Source organism: Cynocephalus volans, chromosome 14 (genome assembly GCF_027409185.1).
Source record: "Cynocephalus volans isolate mCynVol1 chromosome 14, mCynVol1.pri, whole genome shotgun sequence".
NCBI lineage: Eukaryota > Metazoa > Chordata > Mammalia > Dermoptera > Cynocephalidae > Cynocephalus > Cynocephalus volans.
Window position 1 is genome coordinate 9,117,351 of NC_084473.1, and position 20,887 is coordinate 9,138,237.

The following is a 20,887-nucleotide window of genomic DNA, read 5'->3' on the forward strand; positions in this document are numbered from 1 at the left end:
ACAGCTGATAAAAGAAGTGGTAGCTGAACATTTTTGAAGCCAAATAAATTTTCTCTATGACACTGGATATTTTAGAAGCTAAATAAATTTCCCCAATTACCCTGAGTTACAATAAAAACAGAATGCTTATTTTAAAAACAGAATGAGCCACTTGTAAGATGGTGACAGCTGAGACACATCAAATTAAATTGACTATTATTGTTTCAAGAAAATGAAATTGAGGGAAGAATAATTATTTTTTTCATTTTTTTCCCTGAGTAATATGTAATGAACCAAAAGTATAAATATGATGTTAATTGATCATCTCTGGAGTGTTTTCATGATGCCTGAAGAGTGGGAAAATAATATAAATATACACTGAATCCTTTTCTGTTGATTAAAAAATAATGCAAGCACATATTACAATGAATCTCTTTATCCTCAGCAGTGGAGATATACCAGTTTTAAATTCTTCTACTGTAAGTAGAAGCAAAATATTAATCTTTACAACATTCCAAATAGATTTATTCATTTTATGGAGCACACATTTTTTTCCATGAGAAGAAAAATCAAGTTGAGAATTAGAATTATTTCTTTAGTTATTATTCTAGATTGTTATGTATTTGTGATTATTATTTCTCCAAATTAGAGGAGAGCTATCTGGAAACCATTTCATAAAAATAACTAGTTCATTTGGGGAGATGAAAATCAATCAAATGTAACGTATTATCTTCAAAGGAATTGGAAAACTGATCAAATACCCTGCTTTCTGGATGATAGTGCTACGATTATATTCATTAAGCAAGAACTAGGTAACGGTGGTTTAGATTTACGTACTGAGAAAAAAAACATATTCAGGTAACAGAAATAATGGTGATTGTTTACAAGTAGCTAGATAGGCTGAACCAAAGGGGGAAAAAATTTTTTTAAGCCTTCTTGTTTTCACTTCTGACAGCCTGCCTTTTAAACTCTAAATTTGTTTACTTTTCCCTTAACAGTGATCAGATTCTCTGCAGCATTAATTAAACTAATTAATGGACACACTTGGGGGGGGGGGCAGATACTTTCCATGAACATTCTTTTCTATCCTCTCACATTATAGAGCTAGCTTAATTTCAATGCATGGGAAAACAGAAAATTTATTTAGCTCTCTATTCTTTTCTGGGAGGGAAGGGCAGGGTTAACCTCATCACATGGAAAAAAATTTACCTTTAGAAAAATAAAAATAGACTAGGATATTTCTAAAGTTCTAAAAAAACACATTGACATTTTTGCTGATTAAGATCTCAAAAGTTCCAAGTGCATTTGCTGTTCCTTTCTGCTTCAGATGAAAGACTACATAGCTCAGGCCAGACTACTGTTTGTCCTTAACTTTGTTTGCCAATTTATTAGTGACCAAAAAAAAAAAAGAGAGTGACTCACCAAAGATAGACAATTTGCATTTCACTAAAAAACTTAAGGCAAAAGAAAATAAAGCCCACAAAAAAATCGGTCAAATACTGGGAAGTCAGAAAGCCTTGACCCTCTCTCCTCCTATGGGGCGGGATTTACAACCTGTGGCTGAGACCAGAAGGCCAGCTCCAGTGCCTGCAGCCGAATCCCCCTGTCCTGCAGCCATCACGATAATTGGTGGGATCACAGGAAAACACCCTGTAATTCAAGGCAACATTAACTGTGGTCAAAATGGCCCATAAGATAAAAGCACATTTTTCTACTTACAGAATCTAAAATTCATTTTAATAAAAGTTAAGAGCAAAATTTTAATGTGAGAAGTTAAGAACTTGGAAGTGAATTTATATTATTCTCAAAAAACATCATTCAGACTCAATGACTAAGTTTTCATTTCCCTAAAACGTTCCCAAATATGAATTGAGCAGTCAAGGATAAGAAATTGCTTAGCCAGATATTAACTGTACCTAGCGATTTCTCCTGCAAAACTTTTGAGCAATCTCCCACTATTATTACATTCACAAACCCTTTCTAATTCTATATAACTTATGCTTGGTAAATTTCATTTATACGTCTAAAGTATTACAAAGTTACTAAACATTCATGTCTCACAAAGACCCCCCAGGTCGGGTGAGTGGCACTCCACAGGGAGTCCCCGCCAGGCCACACAGTGCTTTCTTCATTCCTGGCTTCCTACCTGTCTGCGTCACCTTCTCTTTCTATCTCTTTTAAGAAAATAAGCTTAAAATATCACATTACCAACCTTTAATTATGTTTAAGAAATTCCTCCTTGAAGGGCTCTCTGACTGACACAAGGTAATTAAACTCTGCAGCAAAATAAGCTACCTATAATTTGGCATCCATTACTGTTTAGAGTTTCACTATGTATTGTAGCCATTTGAGATACTTTAAGAAAACACTTCCAATACTGAGATGTTTATTGCATTTTAAAAATATCCATGATCTTAAATATCCTGTTTCAAATTACTCCTAAATTCCTTTACAGCACACGACATCAAATATCGAAATAGTGTTCTCACAATATTACACTTGAAAATACCATTTAGGAACATATTTTAGGAAATAGAGGGTTTAAGGCAAGACATTCATTTGGAAAAGTTAATTCCTCTCAATCACCAGATTGACAAGATTCTTTTCCACCTCTTCAGTGCCTTGGGATACGCAACATACATTCAGCAACAGGGCACGCACCTGACCCTAGGACACAAGCTGAGGTTGTGCGTGCCCACTGAAACATGGAAATATTTTTATATAAGGCGTGGCCCACAGGGACATGGCATGGGAGGGGTTCTTTCACTCCATTTCCAATGTGGTGTACAGGAAATTCCCTTTCTAAACGGTTCCATTTCACCCCCCCTACACATAATCTCTTTTCAAACACACACAAACCCCTTGAGACGGTGCTAAGATCGGTTTCTGTTAACATCCAAAAATAGCCCTTGGAGCCCTTTACCATCACTGCTTTAGTGATAAATGTCTGGAGGCTATTTCTTGATTCTGATTGCAAACATTGCTTATGGTGGAAAAACTGTTCTGTCCCAGAGAGTTTTCTCTTCCATCAAACTTTTTGAATCGTGAGAGCTGAACATTTTCAAGTGTATTCTTTCCTCTCTGAGTTTTTTTCACCGGCAACAACAGTAATACTAAGATACCAGCAATGTGAAGGCAGTAATACCAGGAGCTAAAAGAAAAAAGAAAAACATTTATTAAATTTTGATAATTAATAATCCCTAATGACTGGACACTCGTCAAAAGTTCACACACACACACCCTTATGATGTGTTTATTTACTACATTATTCTTTTATTTTCCCCTTAGGAGATGAAACTCTGCAGTATATGCCTGCATGTGGGTATTTATAAAGCCCTGGATTAACCCAGATGCCTATAAGCATGCTACTAGGTATCACATTACATTCCTCTGTAAGGGTCATAAGGCCATGGCTAAACAGAACAAAAACAAAAAGGTACTTAACAGAACCAGTAGCAAACCGAAAATAATCTCTCCAATACAGAGAACCAAATAGTCAGTAAACAAAGACAGCACAAGGGCAGTAAAGATTTACTAGTCTGGCCTCCTCCTACTTACTCTAATTAAGTTACAAATATTTTAATGAAATGGGTGATAGACAAGTAATACTTCTTCTTGATGATTACTTTCACGAGATAAAGATCACATTATTAAAGTATTATTAGAAAGATCACTTTCCAAATTAAATATAAACCAAACATGACTTCATCTGCATCTATAGCTGTAAGTTCAAGTGATTCTGAACTAAGTACCTGGGACAGAAACTCCCACCAACAGCCCAGTCACATTCAAAAATATGTAATAATTTTGTTAAAAAGGAAATTTTAGCAGGAGTTACTTAATGCCTTCCTATACTAGTGTCTTCCTATATCGTCACACTTGATTCAACAACCTTTTGACCATATACTCTCTGTGTTAGGTCATTCTAAATGGTAGACTAATAAAGAGTTTATGAATGAATAAAGTTTTTTACCTCAAAAATATCACTATCTAATATGAGGGGAGTGGAATTTGGTGGGGCAGAGAGAGGAAATAAACAAATAATATGAAATTCGAGACAACAATTTCTATAATATAGAGATAATTGCAATATCAATGGAATATAAAGGACAGTGAAAAGGAAACAAATAAATGACATATAAGGAATTTCTTTTCCTTTGATTATTTAAAAATTAAATTTTTTATAGTATATGTTTATGGGGTACAGTTTGTTGCTTCAACACATGCATATACTGTATACTGATCTAAACAGAATAGTAAGCATATCTGTCACATAAACATTTATCATTTATTTGTGGGTATAGCATTCAAGATCCTCTTTTCTCTGTATCTTGAAATATGCAATACAATACTCTTAGCTACTTTCCCCCTAGGGCACGCACCCAAACCTGCTGTTCCTATCTGACTAACTCTGTAACTTTGTACCAGTCTACCAACTTTTCCCTGGATTTTCCTTTGATTAAAGAAATTAAGATAATAAGTAATTCTTTATAAAGAGCTGTCTTTTTTTTCCAAATAGGTTTAGGACAAGTAAGCTATTTTTGGTTTCAGGTTAAACCTTTATGAGAGATGTGAAGTAGTGGTTACCCAGCTGATACTTCTCTGTCTAAATCCCATTCTCATCTGAGGGTTGGATGGTATGAGTCATTCCATAAAGAAACCTGAGACTGCTTACTGCAGGATTAAAAGGCAACTGATAATGCATTTAGCAGCAGGAAATGAGGCTATGGTACTATTTTTCTATTCTACCCAATAGCAAGAAACTTTCTTTTAAAAATAAAGTTATTCCCACTGACAAATTTTCAAGTACTTACCTGTAAAACATGAATGATGGTTTTATAGAAAGAAGTACAAATGGCACAACTGTGTAACTTATTGCTATTTGAGTTACTGTCCACGTTATAACATCATAAAATAATTTAAGTGGGGGAGGTTCGATGAAATAATGCCTAAAGTTATTTCTCATCTGAAATAAAGAAACAAAAATATTTGCTAAATCTTTAAATTTACATTACTTATAAAGTTACACTGGCCAAATCAACTATTTAAAGGATGTGGAGTAACTGAAACTCTCATACATGGCTGGTGGGAGTCAAAATGGCACTACCACTACAGGAAAAGTCGGTTCCAAAAAAACTCATAGATGTATACGCAAGGGGTGGAGACGGGGGATGAGGAAGCACACCGACAAAATGTAAACAACTGGTTAATCTGGGTAAAGGGCATATAGAAGTTTTTTTGTAATTTTTCTCTAGGTGTGAAATTGTATTAAAATTAAAAAGTTAAAAATAACACTGCCTAGAGCTCCTTAAATCATATCTGGTAAATTATATAAATAAGTAAAGTTTAATCTATTTTCAATTTTTTCTACCATTGTGAAGTGAGAAACAAGAGCCATTCTTAGCTCAGCATTGGTCAAAGAGCACTTATTTTAGTAATGGCAACCACACATACATTCACTAATGGAAGCTAGGAAGAGCTTCTCAAAAACGGTGTTTTCTAATATCCACTATTTTAATAACTTATTTTTAGCTTTCAAAACAGTTAAAACATTTCAGTTGTGAAATGTGCAAACTTAACCAAACATTATTTTCTATTTTCTATTGTATTCCTCACTAATATGCTTATAGGTCCAACATGGCCCTGCTGTAAAGATGCCATATACATTTCTCAGAGGTGAGCAGGTGCCTGGTTAATGGCTCTTCCATGCACAGACCATCACTCTAGTCACTGGCACCAGCTATTCTGTGCCTAGCTCACTGCCCCAGCTGCCATCCACCCTCTATTCCATTCTGTTCGCCAGTGACAAATCCATTTTCCTAAGGTATGGCTGTCAGCATCCCATTTCCACACTTAAACACCTTACCTGATTCCCTGATACTGCAGACAGAACAGCATTAGGCTCTTTCCCAGCCTGGTGTTCAAGTTCTTCTATTATTGCTCTCCTCCTTTCCCCCATATGCCTATCTATAATTATTCATTATTGATGCATGCATGAAATCTCTGCTTCAATTAGATTTGCTTATCACTCCCCAAATACACCATGCACTTCCTTTTTTTTTTGGCGGTTGGCTGATACGGGGATCTGAACCAATTGAACTAACGGGCCAGCTCTACTATGTGTTTTTAAACTTGGTTTTGCTAATGTTGTGCCCATGCCTAGTATGTCTTTTCTCCCCCATTACTTTATTCACTATTAAAATAACTTTCATCTTTCAAACCCATATCCAAACACTTTCCTAATGAAATCATCTCTAGTCAACCAACCCCACATCTAAACACCTATGATACTTACTATCTACAAAACCCATGGAATCTACCATATATGCTTTATGACATGCATGTGCACACACCTATATACCTAATTAGACTACAGACTACCTGAAGGTACAGCCCTTAGTTAATACTTCTTGATATTTTCTTCATATTCCCCCAAGGTACCTTATAATTGAATACAGTAGATATCTGCTAGTTTGTTAGATGAAGCCATCTTACCTATTAAGTGCTATGATAAGCTTGGTTAAACACCGTTTTTGTCATGTCACTTTCCTCTAATTGACTTCCAAGGATTTAGACTAAATTATCCTTTACCTCTCCTTTCCCATGTCACCAACCTAATTTCTCAATTGCTTCCCAAAATATTACTCCAGGTTCCAATCAAGCAAATACTCTAAATAATCGTGCTCCACTTCTAATGTGGTGTCCACCAACAGAACAGCCCATCCATATTCCACTCTTTATCTAAAAGAAGACCCAAAGTTATAGCTTTCAGGAAACATTTCTAAAATAAACCTACTCATTCTGATCATCTTTATTTAACTCAAGTTCTTATCTCTCCTTCAGAAAACTCTGTAAAGACAAGTGACATTTTGTGAGTGCCTCTGATGTGCCAACCACATAAAAACAAGTCTCCTCCTCAGATGAACTAGGCGTGGAGTCCAGCACAGGGTGGGCACTCAGTAAACACGCACACAGTTGCACACCTCACTCCTAGGGGAGAAGACAATGTTGATCACAGCCAAAGAAATAGTCTACCTTAGAAAAGAGACTAATTATTTAGCCTTATGTAACAGTTCAAGTGAACCACTGAATTATAAAATAAAATGCTTGATACTTACAGCTCGTGCTGCTAATGTCATTAACACCCCTGTTAGAAACGTTAGATAATATCCTGGGTACACCCCATGCCAAATGGCAGACAGAATGAACGTCTGGATAGTTGGACTGAAGGAAGCTCGTTCATAACACACCCTAGAAACCATGAAAAACATGGAGACCCAAGAGGCGTGAATGATCTGAGTTTACAAAGCCTGCAACGATCATTATTACCTGACAGGAATTAGGGTAACCAAGAAAACAAATACAACTTATCTTAGCAATAACTCGACATGTGATCTCAGGGACATTACAGCTATAAAGTGTCAAATTTAGGAACATAATTTAATTACCATCTTCTTACTGATACACAAGACGGTTCTTTAAAAAATTCATAGAAAGATTTGTACTATCTTTTAATTCCATTTTTCCACAAACTTTTTGAAGTACCCTCGTATAATAGCTAAAACTAACATTTCCAGTGTTTGGGAGCCTATACAATTTACAAAAAAATAAATTTTAATTAATATTAAAGTTATTTTTATTCTGAATTATTTTATTACTTTCTTTAAAAATATCAACAACTTAAACTGACACAATATCATTATTCTTTCTGGCAAACAGGCTGTGCTTAGTTCAAAGTTCTCCTCTAACAGGATAGAGAACTCAGATGAAAATAAGATTTTCCTAAGGTACCAAATTTAAAACATAACACAAAAAACCCACAATAGATTAGCTCAGAGAATCTGCAGCACTTGGGAGACTGACAGGTACCATGAAGTGAGGATACATTTTGGATACCTCAAGATACTATGAAAGAAGGCCGCTCAGAGCCCTACCATTACAGGGACAGTTTTTTATTAAATAAACTCAAAACAAGGCAATATGCTTACTGGGATAATGAGCAAGAATCCTGGGAGTCTCCGTGCAGCTCCCTAGCTCAGGCTTTGTGCACGCACCTCTGCTGGGCCGCCTGAGCTTTGCCCGCACACAGCTCCAGCACCAGCTACTCCCGAGAAGGCGCCCCTCATTTCCCTGCATGCCCTCACTGCTCCTGCTCTCTCTCAGCACGTGTCCAACGACACGGCTGTGTTTTTAACAAGATTGTGAACTCTGTGACTGCAAGGGCTGAAGCTGCTTGTCTCACACATTTTTGTATCCTGTGCCTAACATATAAAGATTCTTGAATTGAAATATTTAAAACTTCAAAATCCAGGGTACATGTAAAGTGACTACACAGACACTTTATTTTTTTTTTTTAAATCAAATCTCCAATAAATGAGGCAGGAGTTACAGTGGAGGACACTGGTGACCTCACACTGGCAGAGGCCTTTAAAGGCAGGCCGAAGGGGCAGTGACAGCTACGTTCATGACTCAAGCCAAATGGTTCTGATATGATAGTGCCGTGCTCTGGAGGGTGCTAACAGTGTTCCCTGGGTAACACCAAGGTCACAATGTCACTCAACACATTGGTAATTTAATCAAGAATCTGAACTCAATCAGTGAAGCTCAATGTCAAGTACTAGATGCCAAAGCACATCTAAAGATTGTTCTTGAGGGAACATACCTTTTAAGCCAAAGAGCTGTCTGAACATTCCAATTATCTAGAAACATCTTGAAACTTGTTGACATCTGAAAAACAAAGGAACTTTTTTCTTCGGCCAACGAAATAATGAAGCTTTAAATATAAGTAATAATGTTTTATTGTGCTAAATAATTAAAATTAAAAATTACTCAACAATGATGGTAGTGTATTGACTTGTCTTTCCCTAATACTGTTTTTCTAATATAGTAACATCACTCTATAAAAGTTTATTTTGGGGAACATCTATGAGTAAATGGATTATCACCACTTCCTCCTATACACTAACATTTACAAGGGTTGTCATAAAATTAATCCAAAGAAATCCCTGATAGAGTTCACAAACGCCCTTTCAACAACCTGTTCTCTTGTGCTGGGGACTGGAACATCTGCCTCAGGATCTTCTTCCCCCCACAGTCCACCATCCTTTCGGGGGAAGTGGACGTTCATAGCAATGACCCACTCAGTGACCCTTGTCTCTGTCCCTGGCCACTCAATCTTGGAACCCCCCGGCTCTATGCTACCCCTGAAAGACTAAGTCTGCACATCCATCTTCCAAACCATGGCTTCTTACCTCTCCAGATTCCTCACCCACGTTACTCCCACTAATGTTTTCTTTGATCGTCCCCTGGCCTGTCTACTTCTATCCTATGTTACTGTCTCCTCCTCTGGCTTTCATCTCCTTCTTACCATCTTAGATTCAATGGTGCATTATTTACTGTCTCTTGTCAAAATCCTGATGTTTTAGTTTCTTTTTCCTTTCAACTCACCTACCTATCAAAAAATTCTAACCCTAGATCAGCCATACTGCCCATCTCCCCTCCTGGTAAGACCTGCACCTGAGTGCAGAACACCACATCCCATTCTAAACCTTTGTCAGAAGTTCACAGTTTTCTACTTCAACTGGGCCCTCAACCTACCAAACAACTCTTGTTCCCCTAGACAGTTCATTCTTCTCTTCCTGAAAACAGCTACTGGATTCAACCTTTTGAAACTGTGTTTTGTTTTGTTTTGTTTTGGGTAAGTCCAAAAGAGGTAAATATCAGCAATTTCAGACAGTTCAATCTAATACCTAGTAAGATATCCCCATGTCTATTCCTCATCCTAGCACCTCCTCTCCCTCACAACAGGTGACTTGGCCTCCTGTTTTAGAGATGATACAAACTGTCAAACTCCAAATTCTCACCATCAAAACTTCAAACTCAGCCGCACGCACACCTCCCCTGCCTGCTTCTGCCTGGACAGAGGCGAGGTGGTGGCCCTTCTTCTTTAGGGTCAAGCTCTCCACCTGTCCTCTACATCATATTCCCCCTTCCATCTTCTCAGGGCCCTCAGCTGTAAGTCTCTCTCTCCTTCTCCTGTATTTTCACACTCTCCCTCTCCAAATAGTCTCCTAATTAGTAGTTAAACAAGTGTGAATCTCTCATTTTAAGGCAAAATTAAACAAAACAAAAAGCTCTCTTCCTTGTTCCCCTTAACTATTGCCCTATCTCTACTTTCCTTCCCTTTATGTGTAATAAACTTCCCAGTGTTGTATAATCTGGCTTTATGCCAATCCTACCCTGAAACTGTTGTTTACAATACCACAAACAATCAGGGTACTTAGTCCTTGTCTCACTTGATACCTCGGTGGCATTTAGAGCTGAGGACCATTCCCTCCTTCAGAAAAATGAACTCCTTTCTTGACTTTTTCTTATACCATGCATTCTCAACAGGGGTGATATCACCCCCATGAAGAGGGAAAGTGGTTCTTAAGGAGCGAAAAAAATCTTACCCTTTTTATGTATAAAGCACATACGAGTATACGTGTATAGTACATCAGCAGATACACAGTATATCTGGTATTAAAATTCATGGGGGGATGATTAGGGAAAAATGTCTCAAAAAGCTCCTTAAGGTGGTAGTAATGAACAAAAGGTTACAAATACTATGATATATCCAACACCCAACTTAAACAATTATCCATTTCGCTTTCTCCTTCCCCATTTGTACACTGACATTGTTAAGAATATTTCAAGGCAAATACCAGACATCTTATTTCACCTGTAAATAGGTCAGAATTTACGTCCAATAAATAAGGACTTTTAAAAAACCATGATCAGACCTAACAAAATTAATAATTCCTTAACATCATCTAATACCCACTTTGTATTTAAATATCCCTGATTGTTTTTTTTAAAAAAGTCTTTTTTCAGTTGTTCAATCAGTATCCAAAAAAAGTTCAGATGGTGCATTTAACACAAAAAATTGTGTCATGCATCCTGTAGAATTTCTCCCTTCTGGGCCTGGTGTTTAAGTTACTTCTTCATACTCCACATTCCCTCCAAATTTAGAAGGATCTGGAGGCCTGATCAAGGTTTAATCATCTCAGCAAACTACTGCAGAGAGGGTGTTGCGGTTCCTCACCTCTGCGGGCACTTGATGCCTGACAGCCACTTGTAGTAAGGCTAAGTTCACAGTGGGTCCAGCCCGATCCACTCATCATGAAGTTCCCTGTCAACCTTTCTCCTGAAGTTTTGGTAATTTCTCCTATTCGGAATAATCCTCTTCACAGGCTGGCAAAACAACGTCCGCTCGTGGTTTCCTTCTCTCTGGCTACTCCTCCTTAAACGCCTTCTCTCGCCCAGCCTCCAATACTGGTGCCCTTTTGGGGACTCTCGCCTCTTCTCTCTCTCTCTCCCAGAGGTCTCATATGGCTACTCTCTCCCTTTCTCCCAGGGCTTAAACTGGCTACCTGCTGATAGTCCCCATACTACAATCTCAAGCTTCGACATCTCTGCTCAGTGTCTGAACACTCATTTGCCTGCTGGACAAGTCATTAAGTCTGATATGTGAACACATTATCTTTCCCTTCAAACCTGTGCCTATTCTTGGTTCCTTATCTCAGTGAAAGGCATCACTATAATCCTAGTTGCTTAAACCAGACGTCTCGGCTTGAGCCATAGCTCGTTCTCTCTTGCTGGCTCCCATTTATCACCAAGTTCTAACAATCCTCTTACGCGGCTGTCTGGATGTACATGTCTTTCTAGCCCCACTGGCAGTCTCCTGGTCTAGGTCACCAACACCTCGGATCAACACAACAATCTCACAGATCTCTCTGCCTCTTGAGGGCAACACATTCTACATACCAGATCCGGGGGTCTTCAAAAAGTTCATGGAAAGATTCATATTATCTTTTAATTTCATTTTTCAATGCACTTTCTGAAATATCCTTGTACGGTCACCTCACATACCTGCATATGTAACCCACCCACCGTGCACCATCACTCTTATACGAAAGTTCAAAACTCTTAATGTGGCCTCCACACTGCTCGGCCTGGCTCTACCACTCCAGACTCATCTTTCACCATCTACACTAAAAATCTGCATGAGCCACACACCCATCCTCACCCCGGCAGGCTGCTCCCTCTACCTGGAGTGCCTGGCTATCTCCTACTTATCATTTAGGACTTGGCATAAGACATTATTTTCTTTAGGACACCCTTTCCGAGCCACTAGTCTAAGTTGGATTCCTATCTTAGAAACACCCACATGCCCTATACTTCTCGCATCATAACCTACTTTTCTGTACTCTGTAATTCCCTACTAGACTAAAGCTCCATGAGGGCCCAGATTGTACCTGTCTTATTCACTGGATCCTCAGTGCCTGGGGCACATGGTTGATGACCAATAAACATTGGTTGAATAAAAAAATGAGTATTAAAAACTCTTAAGTACCAATCTTGGGACATTACATCACAATCCATGAAAGCAAACTAGGGTACTTAAAGTATCATATGGTTACTGACTTAATGACTTACTAACCTCTATTTTCTGAATTCTCAAGTTGGAAATTAGGTCCCAACGAGCAGCTCCATTTTTGTCATATCCTCTGAAACCAAAGCCTGCAGCATTATTAATAGCATCAGCTGTAGTAAACAAAGTAAAAAAAATAATAAGTATTAAGAACCTATACATCAATCTACCATTTTCTCCTAGAAGGTGTATGTTATCATACACTATGATCTTTTTATTCTTAAATAGTAAAAAATAGATTTGTTCTAATTCTTAGGAGAGGTCAGAAACATTATCACATAAAGTGAAAATAACTACCCCATCAAGGACAATTTGGTTAACCATCAGAACATCAGATATCAAGCATGAGCTGAGGGCAGGTGGAGTGTCAGAGCTGCTAAGGACCAGAAGGCTAAACATGAAGACAACACAGGAAGTAGCTTTCCAGTATCAGAATGATCCAGAGGAATACCGCAGAGTGTGCTCTGCCAGCTGTTAAGGAACCACCAGAGGGATGTCTTGACCTAGGATCACCATGTTCTTTTTAGGCACATATTTGATCTTTATTATAAATAAGAACGTAAGTAAGGCATAATATTTTCATTTCATTTTTTTTCTTCTTGGCTCATCAGAACCCACTTTATGCATGTCTCCAGAATTCGTTTTCTAATCCTTTCACCACAATGCTCGATGAGTCATTTTTGCTATACACACTTACTTGATTAGGCTGCAGAGGAAGCTTCTGCCTCAAATGAGCCCTTTTCCAACCAACTGGAAAAGTGTTTATATTTATGCTGTTTGGGTCATGACCAAAGAATAAACAAACCGAAATCCATCATAACCCAGCAAATTAGTATGCCTACACAGACATATATCCTTAAATTATTTTATTCTTTATTAGTGCTTTTTAGTATATCGAACAGAACTCTAAAAAAAATTAGACCTTGCGAAAAAGGAATAAACCAGCAAGATTTATCCCTCTGTCAGGTTTAATGAGGTCAGCTGTATTTGGTCAAAAACAGGAGCCCAAAAGGGAAGCCTATCAATAGAGTAATGTTCGATCTACTAATAATGCGCGCAGCACACCCTGCCAATGCTGCTGGAGCAACCCCTTCCTCCCTCATGGCTGCCACCACTGCTGATTCCTTCCCTTACTCGTTCTCTCCATCTTTTCTGCCTACTGTGATCTGAGAGCAACTCAGCTCCTAACCAGCTCTCATCTCACAAAAGGACTGACCCAGGGCATGGTCAACAAAGAAGAAAGGAGAGAACCTGGGGAGATCAAACTGCAGGTGTCCAAGTTCCATCCCCCCAACTCCCTCCACAGACTCAGCCTGATCTTCACCTCAGGTAACCTGAGAAAGCTTCCAAGTTTTCATTAATATAAACAGGAATGTAGCGATTTCTGATTCCAAATACCTGACCATTAGCATCAATTTAAGCTTTCTTCTGTCTCTACACAAGCTAAGTCGATGTTTCTCAAATGTGAGTTAAAGGGGAATAACTGCGCAGAATCCAAAAAATCACTTTTTTGAAGAGATGAGGGAAAAAAGGCAGGACCACAGGGGTGTGGAGATCTAAAAGCCTGAATCGTATTTTGAGAAACCCTGTACTAAAAAATTAAACACTATAGTGTCAATAGCCACTTAGTACCAATGAAATAGTAAACTCAGAAATGTGTATGTGGACACCAAAATAAGCAAGGTAATTATCCACATAATCCAGAATATACTTATATTGTTCTTTTTAAAATTATCACCACAATGCAAAAACAAAATGAAAGAATTACTTTGGAGCTCTTGGATTCCTGAAAGCATATTCTTGGACCTCCAGAGATCATTAAACTCCAATGTGACAACAAAATAAACAGTTTTAAAAACCAAAAGAGGCAGAGGAGAGAAGAGAGGACTGTGCACACCAGTGTTGCAGCAAGCCTTCTGTCCAACTCCTCTACTGACACAAAATTCAAACTTAGACTTTAGGTCTTACCCAGTACTAAGACCAAAACCGTTACTTGTACTGGTTGAGATAGTAGAGACATAGTATAAGTATTTATTTAATTAACTAACTTTACAGCCATATGGCTAAGAATTCTTTAAATTCTTTAAAAGTAGTTCAATTTCAAATTGTTATTCTTATACATTCTGATGTGTTTATTTTCTTAAAGAAGAATCAGGGAAAAGGAATTGACTCACCTTTTCCTCATTTTTCAAACCAAACACTGAGAAATGAGGGTATCAGAAGCCTCTTAAGAGTAATTTTTAATTGTCATAATTATAGCAAAGAAATAATAAATAAATCTTGTACATTTTTACATATTTATAAAAATCTTGTGATTTTCTCAAAACCCTTATGAATTCAATGACCTATTTCCACTGACAGATTTTCAACAATTAGATGTCCAATCAAACCCAAAAATGTGCAGATAAATCTTGTAGTTCAACAAATAGGTCACATTATTATAAAACCCTACAAATACTAGGTTGGTCTGGGAAAATTCTCAGTCTTAATTTAAAGTCAGAATTTAACTAGCACAACAGGTGTACAACATCTTCAGAAATCTCATTATTATTGATGTTTACATCTGGCTAGAATAAAAAATTCCAATCCTTAAAAAAATAAATTTAAAATCCATACAAGGTAACATTATATTTTAACTGGCCATTAAATTGCCAGGTTAAAGTAACTTTTAACGATGTTATTGTGTGCAATTGTATGCTAAAAGACAGAAAACACTGATCCTAGTCCCAAACTATATTTTATTATAACCAAAATAAAATCAACAGTAAAATGCCGATCCTCAGGCCCGTTAAATTGGCTTGGCCCAAGGCAGCCTTCCAACTTGGGTAATAAGTTTGTCCCAATATTATCTCTGTATGTAGTGATGTGACCTAGCCTAATACGCATGCAAGTTGTAATCTAACCCAGGATTATGCCCTCATTACTAAGCAATTAAATCTTAGCCAATCATAGTAGCCAAACCCCCAGCCAATCCCAGGCTTAAAGCTGACAAATTATGACCATACCAGGGTACTTCAAAAAGTTCGTGGAAAAATAGAATTATAAGAAAAGTGGTAAACTAATGGATACAAAACTATGCTATCTACCCCTAAGTAAGTTATTGTACAGTATATGCATATTATGGAAATAACATACTGTACCCCACAAATATATACAAGTAAATGTTAAAATATTTTGAATAAATAAAATAAAATACATAATATTTTTTTAAAAGATCATATGAATCTTTCCATAACTTTTCTATGTACCTTAGTATACGGCAAGTGCCAACTGCAGCCAATCAGGTCGTTTCTGTGTGTCCCTTCCTTTTCTCTCGTAATAAATATGACCTGCACATGTGGTGAGGTGGGAGCATTCTGAACCACCTTTGGTCCGAAATGCTGCCCAGTTCTAGAACACTTTTCTTGTTCAAATAGACTTTGTTAAATTGAACTGGTCTTGGGTTTTTTCTTTACCAGGCCTTATTATTGACCTTGTTTTGCTGATGTGTTTCTTTGTGCATTTGTTCAAAAACTCAATGAGAACCAAATATACACAAGGCAAGTAGGACACGACCTTAAGAACAAAGAGGTTTGTTATCTAGTGGGTGAGATAAAAGAAGACACATACAAAAGAGGTTTCACTTTATCCAGTGAAGAGTCTCTCCACTTCAGTCCATCCTCCAAAATGTGGCCAGAACTATCTTCTACCAACATCAGCCTGTCTAAAGTCTCTTGTGGCTTGTTCAGCAGAGCGGGCGAGGTCTTGTGAAAGCTCTGTTTCTCCTTCCCAGTTCCCTCTTTCCTCCATGGCCCTTGCAACACCTTTCACAAAAGGCTAGGCACTTCCACACCTCTCTGCTCATGAGTGCAAAACTAACCATTTTCACTTGCTGAAATCACAACCTTAAAGGCACATGGAATGCTATATTTTCTCTAATATGTGCTCTGTGGGCCAGGCATAACTGCCAACCTATGGTGAACAGTCTGTTTAACAGATATTAATACAATACAATCATACGAAATTATAAGTGTCTTGAGACTAAGACTTATACCATTTTAGTATCTATTCTGGCTCGCACAGATTCTAGCATACGATAAGGCATTCAATAAATATTTGCTGTCTTTTCTTTGATCCACTATTTTTGTCTTATAATAAAATGGGCTTTGATCCAGTTTTTACAATATCCTTATATATGAGCTGTAAGGTTTGTGTCTTCTACATAGATGACCCTAATTTTTCTAATAGGTCTTTTTTTTTTTTTTTTTTTTTTAAAGATGACCGGTAAGGGGATCTTAACCCTTGACTTGGTGTTGTCAGCACCACGCTCAGCCAGTGAGCGAACCGGCCATCCGTATATGGGATCCGAACCCGGGGCCTTGGTGTTATCAGCACCGCACTCTACCGAGTGAGCCACGGGGCCGGCCCTCTAATAGGTCTTTAACTATGTATCCTCGGAAGGGTATTTTCATGGCTATCTATAAGATATACTTTAACACATACACAGAAAAGTCTATTTACATGTTACTTACCTAATGTCCATGCAAAATAGTATTTGGGTCTGGCAGCCAAAAGAGAGACATACAAATAGGTAACCTTTGTCGGCCAGGAAGCTGTAGCTTGAAAATGCTCATCGATGTTGTATTCCACAGGTAACATTTTAGAGACGGTCAAGTGAAATAATAAGGAAAGTCCACAGACTAAGAGCTTCTGAATAACGGCAATCTAAAAAATGTAAGACATTGTTTTTAATTCACTTTATGTATTACGGACAGATTAATCTTCCTGAATGTAGTATCGACCCCATAACTTTCCTGATCACAAAACAAGAGCTACATTGCACTCAGCATTTAAAGTCTTCCGTGGACTCACAGCACAAACATTTCCAGCCTTATCTATAACTACTACCTAGGAGTTATGGCTCAACTCACACTAAAATCTCAATTTGTGTTGTCAGAACTTTCAGGAAATACAAAATCTAAAAGCAAGCACAAGTGCAGAGGTGTGAATGGAAGTGAATATAAAAAAATAGGAATAATAATGACCTTATATGAACTGGATTTTATCTGAATTATATATATATATATATTCCATTCTGCTTTTTCTATATTTTCCAAATTCTAAGCATTTCATGGACATTATTATTATATTATTATTATTTTTTTTTTTTTTGTCGATATACAATGTGGTTGATTATTGTTGCCCATTACCGAAACCTCCCTCCCTCTCCCCCTCTCTCCCAACAATGTCCTTTCTGTTTGCTTGTCGTATCAACTTCAAGGAATTGTGGTTGTTATGTCTTCTTCCCACCCCCCGGTGTGTGTGTGTGTGTGTGTGTGTGTGTGTGTGTGTGTGTGTGTGTGTGTGTGTGTGTGTGTGTGTTTATTTATTTTTAGCTCCCACCAATAAGTGAGAACATGTGGTATTTCTCTTTCTGTGCCTGTGTGTGTGTGTGTGTGTGTGTGTGTGTGTGTGTATTTATTTATTTTTAGCTCCCACCAATAAGTGAGAACATGTGGTATTTCTCTTTCTGTGCCTGACTTGTTTCACTTAATATAATTCTCTCAAGGTCATGGACATTATTTTTACAATAAACAATCTATACATCTCTTTAAATCTGACAGTTCTTTAATGCAACTCTGTTCAAGAGTGATAAGACCAAAAGAGCCACACGCCTGAGAAAACTAAAGAATTGCATAAAAGACTGATGGAAAGAAAAGGCCACTCTTTGCAATATGTATTGAGGTGAGGTTAAATTACCAACTCACGGTGCTTCATATTTTTTTGGGTGGCTGGCCGGTATGGGGATCCAAACCTTTGACCTTGGTGGTATAAGGCCAAGTCTCTAACCAGCTGAGCTAACGGGCCAGCCCTGTTTTTATATTTTTAAAGAGTCATAATATTTCAACCTTATTCAGTATAAACGGATTATACAGGTTGTGAAGGAAAGAAAAAAACGGGAAGAAGAAAGGGCTGGATCCAGATGAAGGAATGTAAGGTTAAAGTGCCCTGTACAGTAATCAAATAATATTCAAATTAAATTATTTATAAATGAACATCCATATTTTAACTTTATGTAACAGTGCCAAAGGAATGGCTCAAAGGTAAGAGTCAAAGCATACGTAGATTTACTGCACACTGGAAAAAAATACTTTATTCTCAGGTTGCGCCTGCTAGGTGGTACTGGATGTTCCAGGACTCCTTCCTGCAGCTGTTATTCTCATTTTCTTGGTTGTCTTTTACACCTTTCTTCAATAAAATAAGGCTACCCTTTCTTCACCCCTCCCCCAAACATCTGACCTATACATTTGAATAAAAGATTTTTAAAAGGTAATTAGAAATTATAATTATAAATTAAGTGAGATGAGATGAATGGTCCTACACATTAGTCTAAAAATAAGGTATATCATTTTAGTAATGTAATAAGAAACACTGCGATCATTAGAGTATATGCAAACTTGCTAGGTCACTCTTTAAAAAAAGAATTAAAGTAACATATACCTGATCTCAACTACCAGGAGGCACACATACCAATGAGAATCCCCAAAAAAGGATTCAGTGCAGGCATCAGGTATCTTGGAAGGCAGCGGGGAGGAGATGGGGGCTTAAACTGGAAGGAGGGCTAGTGGAAAGCCAGGTATAACTAGGTTTCTATAGCCTCCTTGTTTAGTAAAGTAGATGTGTGTGTGTACGTATAAAAACCACCTTACTTCATATATAGAGATATATAAGATATATATATCTTATACATATAAAAAATATGTAATTTATCTTAAGACAAATGTATATTATTTTATTTATATAAGATATATTATATATATAAAACCACCTTACTTTATATATAAGGTATGTATATAGATATCTTAGTAAGGTAGACATCCTTCCACCATTTTAACAGGAGGTTATATATATATATATATATATATTATATATATATATTATATATAATATATATATAAAACCAGAGAAGATCCAGGCTTCGGGGCATGGGTTCAGAGTAGGGCTGGGTAAGGTGCTGGAATGAAAATGCAGAGAATATGGAGAAAGTCTGCATCCTGAGAGGTGATATCCTCAGCTCTCCTCCCCTGCCCAGCTCCAGAGTATGAGCAGTCAGGCTCGTGTGCCACAGGCAGCAGACCGGTGTAGCGCCAGAGAGAAGACCTACAGATGTCATGACTGGGAATGACAGTTGCCCAGGAGCCATCCTCCCCTTCCTGCATAGCAAAGGAATTCTCACTTGGGAACATGGAAGTTTAGCTAAAGACTACATACAGGTGGCAACCACTTTTGTAGCTGAGTGTAGCTATGTGATTATGTTCTAGTCAACGGGATGTGAGCAGGGAAGGGAGAGCTTGGATCTCCAGTACCGTGAGGCCACCATATTATCCATGTACACCTGACATTTGAGCTGTTGTGTGGGAGACAAATAACCTTCCACTTTAAGCCCCTGTTATTTTGATCCTTGCTTCAGCAGCCAAACCTGTATCTAACTAATGTAACTAATGTAGATAAGTCAACTGTGAGGTCCCCAGCAAAAAAGCCCCAGCAAAAGTTGGCTACTAGACTAACCTATTTGGATCCTAAGAGTTTACACATCTCACTGATGCTTAAAGAACTTCCAAATGCCATTTGATGCATTTATAAATAAGTACCGCTATTTGACTTTGTAAACTATATGCATATGGAATTTAAATTAAAATGTTATTAAGACAGTGAGATAATTCATTAAGATTTGCCATTGTCAACAATCTTTGTTTTATGATGTCTACAAACCCAAAAGAAGAAAGTGACATTTTAGTGAACCCCATAAAAATTCATAGTGAGGTGAAAGAAGTAGTTATGTAAATTTGTATTATTCTTTGTTGAGTTCGATTTACTCCTACTGACATGTTTATAGCACTTGGTATTTTTCAAATATTTTACAAAATTATTTGATCTTTATACACTTTGTAAAGTAGGCAAAACATTAAGAGTCTCCTTTAGCAGAGAGGGATCCATACACATTAAGTGATGTGCCAAAACGATAAAGCTGAACCCAGTCACTGAGAGCCCAGTGTATGGGTTTTCAGCCTCTTTCCAGAATTCCAGAATAAACTTCCAAAGACCTATCTATAATTATCTTTACTTTCCCTTATGGCAGTGAGACCTCTAAAGGATTAAGTGGTCAGCTTGGAGTTGCAAAATAGTCAATGTGAGATATCAATTTCACATCTGACATTTGACCTACTTTGACATGGCATTTCTCAATTAATACTTAATCAGTACTGTGTAATAGAAAGTGTGAAGACAAAAACAACTATTAGGTATAAAACACAGTGAGTCACACAGTAGAAAAGAGGTAATACAACAGCTTTGCGAATGGTACACGTTCCTTCATTCACTCATCACCCCCCACACAAACGCAGGATGGTGGGTTTGCGGGAGAAAGAAGGTGCCCCTTTGCTCCATGCCCCACAT

At 37.6% G+C, this 20,887-nt stretch overlaps 1 protein-coding gene across 6 annotated transcripts in view; it reads right to left on the minus strand.

Annotated features, from left to right (window-relative positions):
* Positions 1 to 1,092: 1,092 nt before the first annotated feature.
* The window catches only part of MBOAT2 (membrane bound O-acyltransferase domain containing 2), a 129,696-nt gene continuing 109,901 nt past the window's right edge, over positions 1,093 to 20,887 (minus strand). For all 6 annotated transcript variants that reach the window (XM_063078235.1, XM_063078234.1, XM_063078232.1 and 3 more), the window contains 6 exons: positions 16,963 to 17,155; positions 12,461 to 12,564; positions 8,642 to 8,706; positions 7,098 to 7,230; positions 4,794 to 4,945; positions 1,093 to 3,130 (listed from right to left, as the gene is read on the minus strand). In XM_063078235.1, coding sequence (XP_062934305.1) covers positions 2,905 to 3,130; positions 4,794 to 4,945; positions 7,098 to 7,230; positions 8,642 to 8,706; positions 12,461 to 12,564; positions 16,963 to 17,155 — 873 coding nt within the window. In that variant the 3' untranslated portion in view covers positions 1,093 to 2,904. The remainder of the gene's footprint in view (positions 3,131 to 4,793; positions 4,946 to 7,097; positions 7,231 to 8,641; positions 8,707 to 12,460; positions 12,565 to 16,962; positions 17,156 to 20,887) is intronic.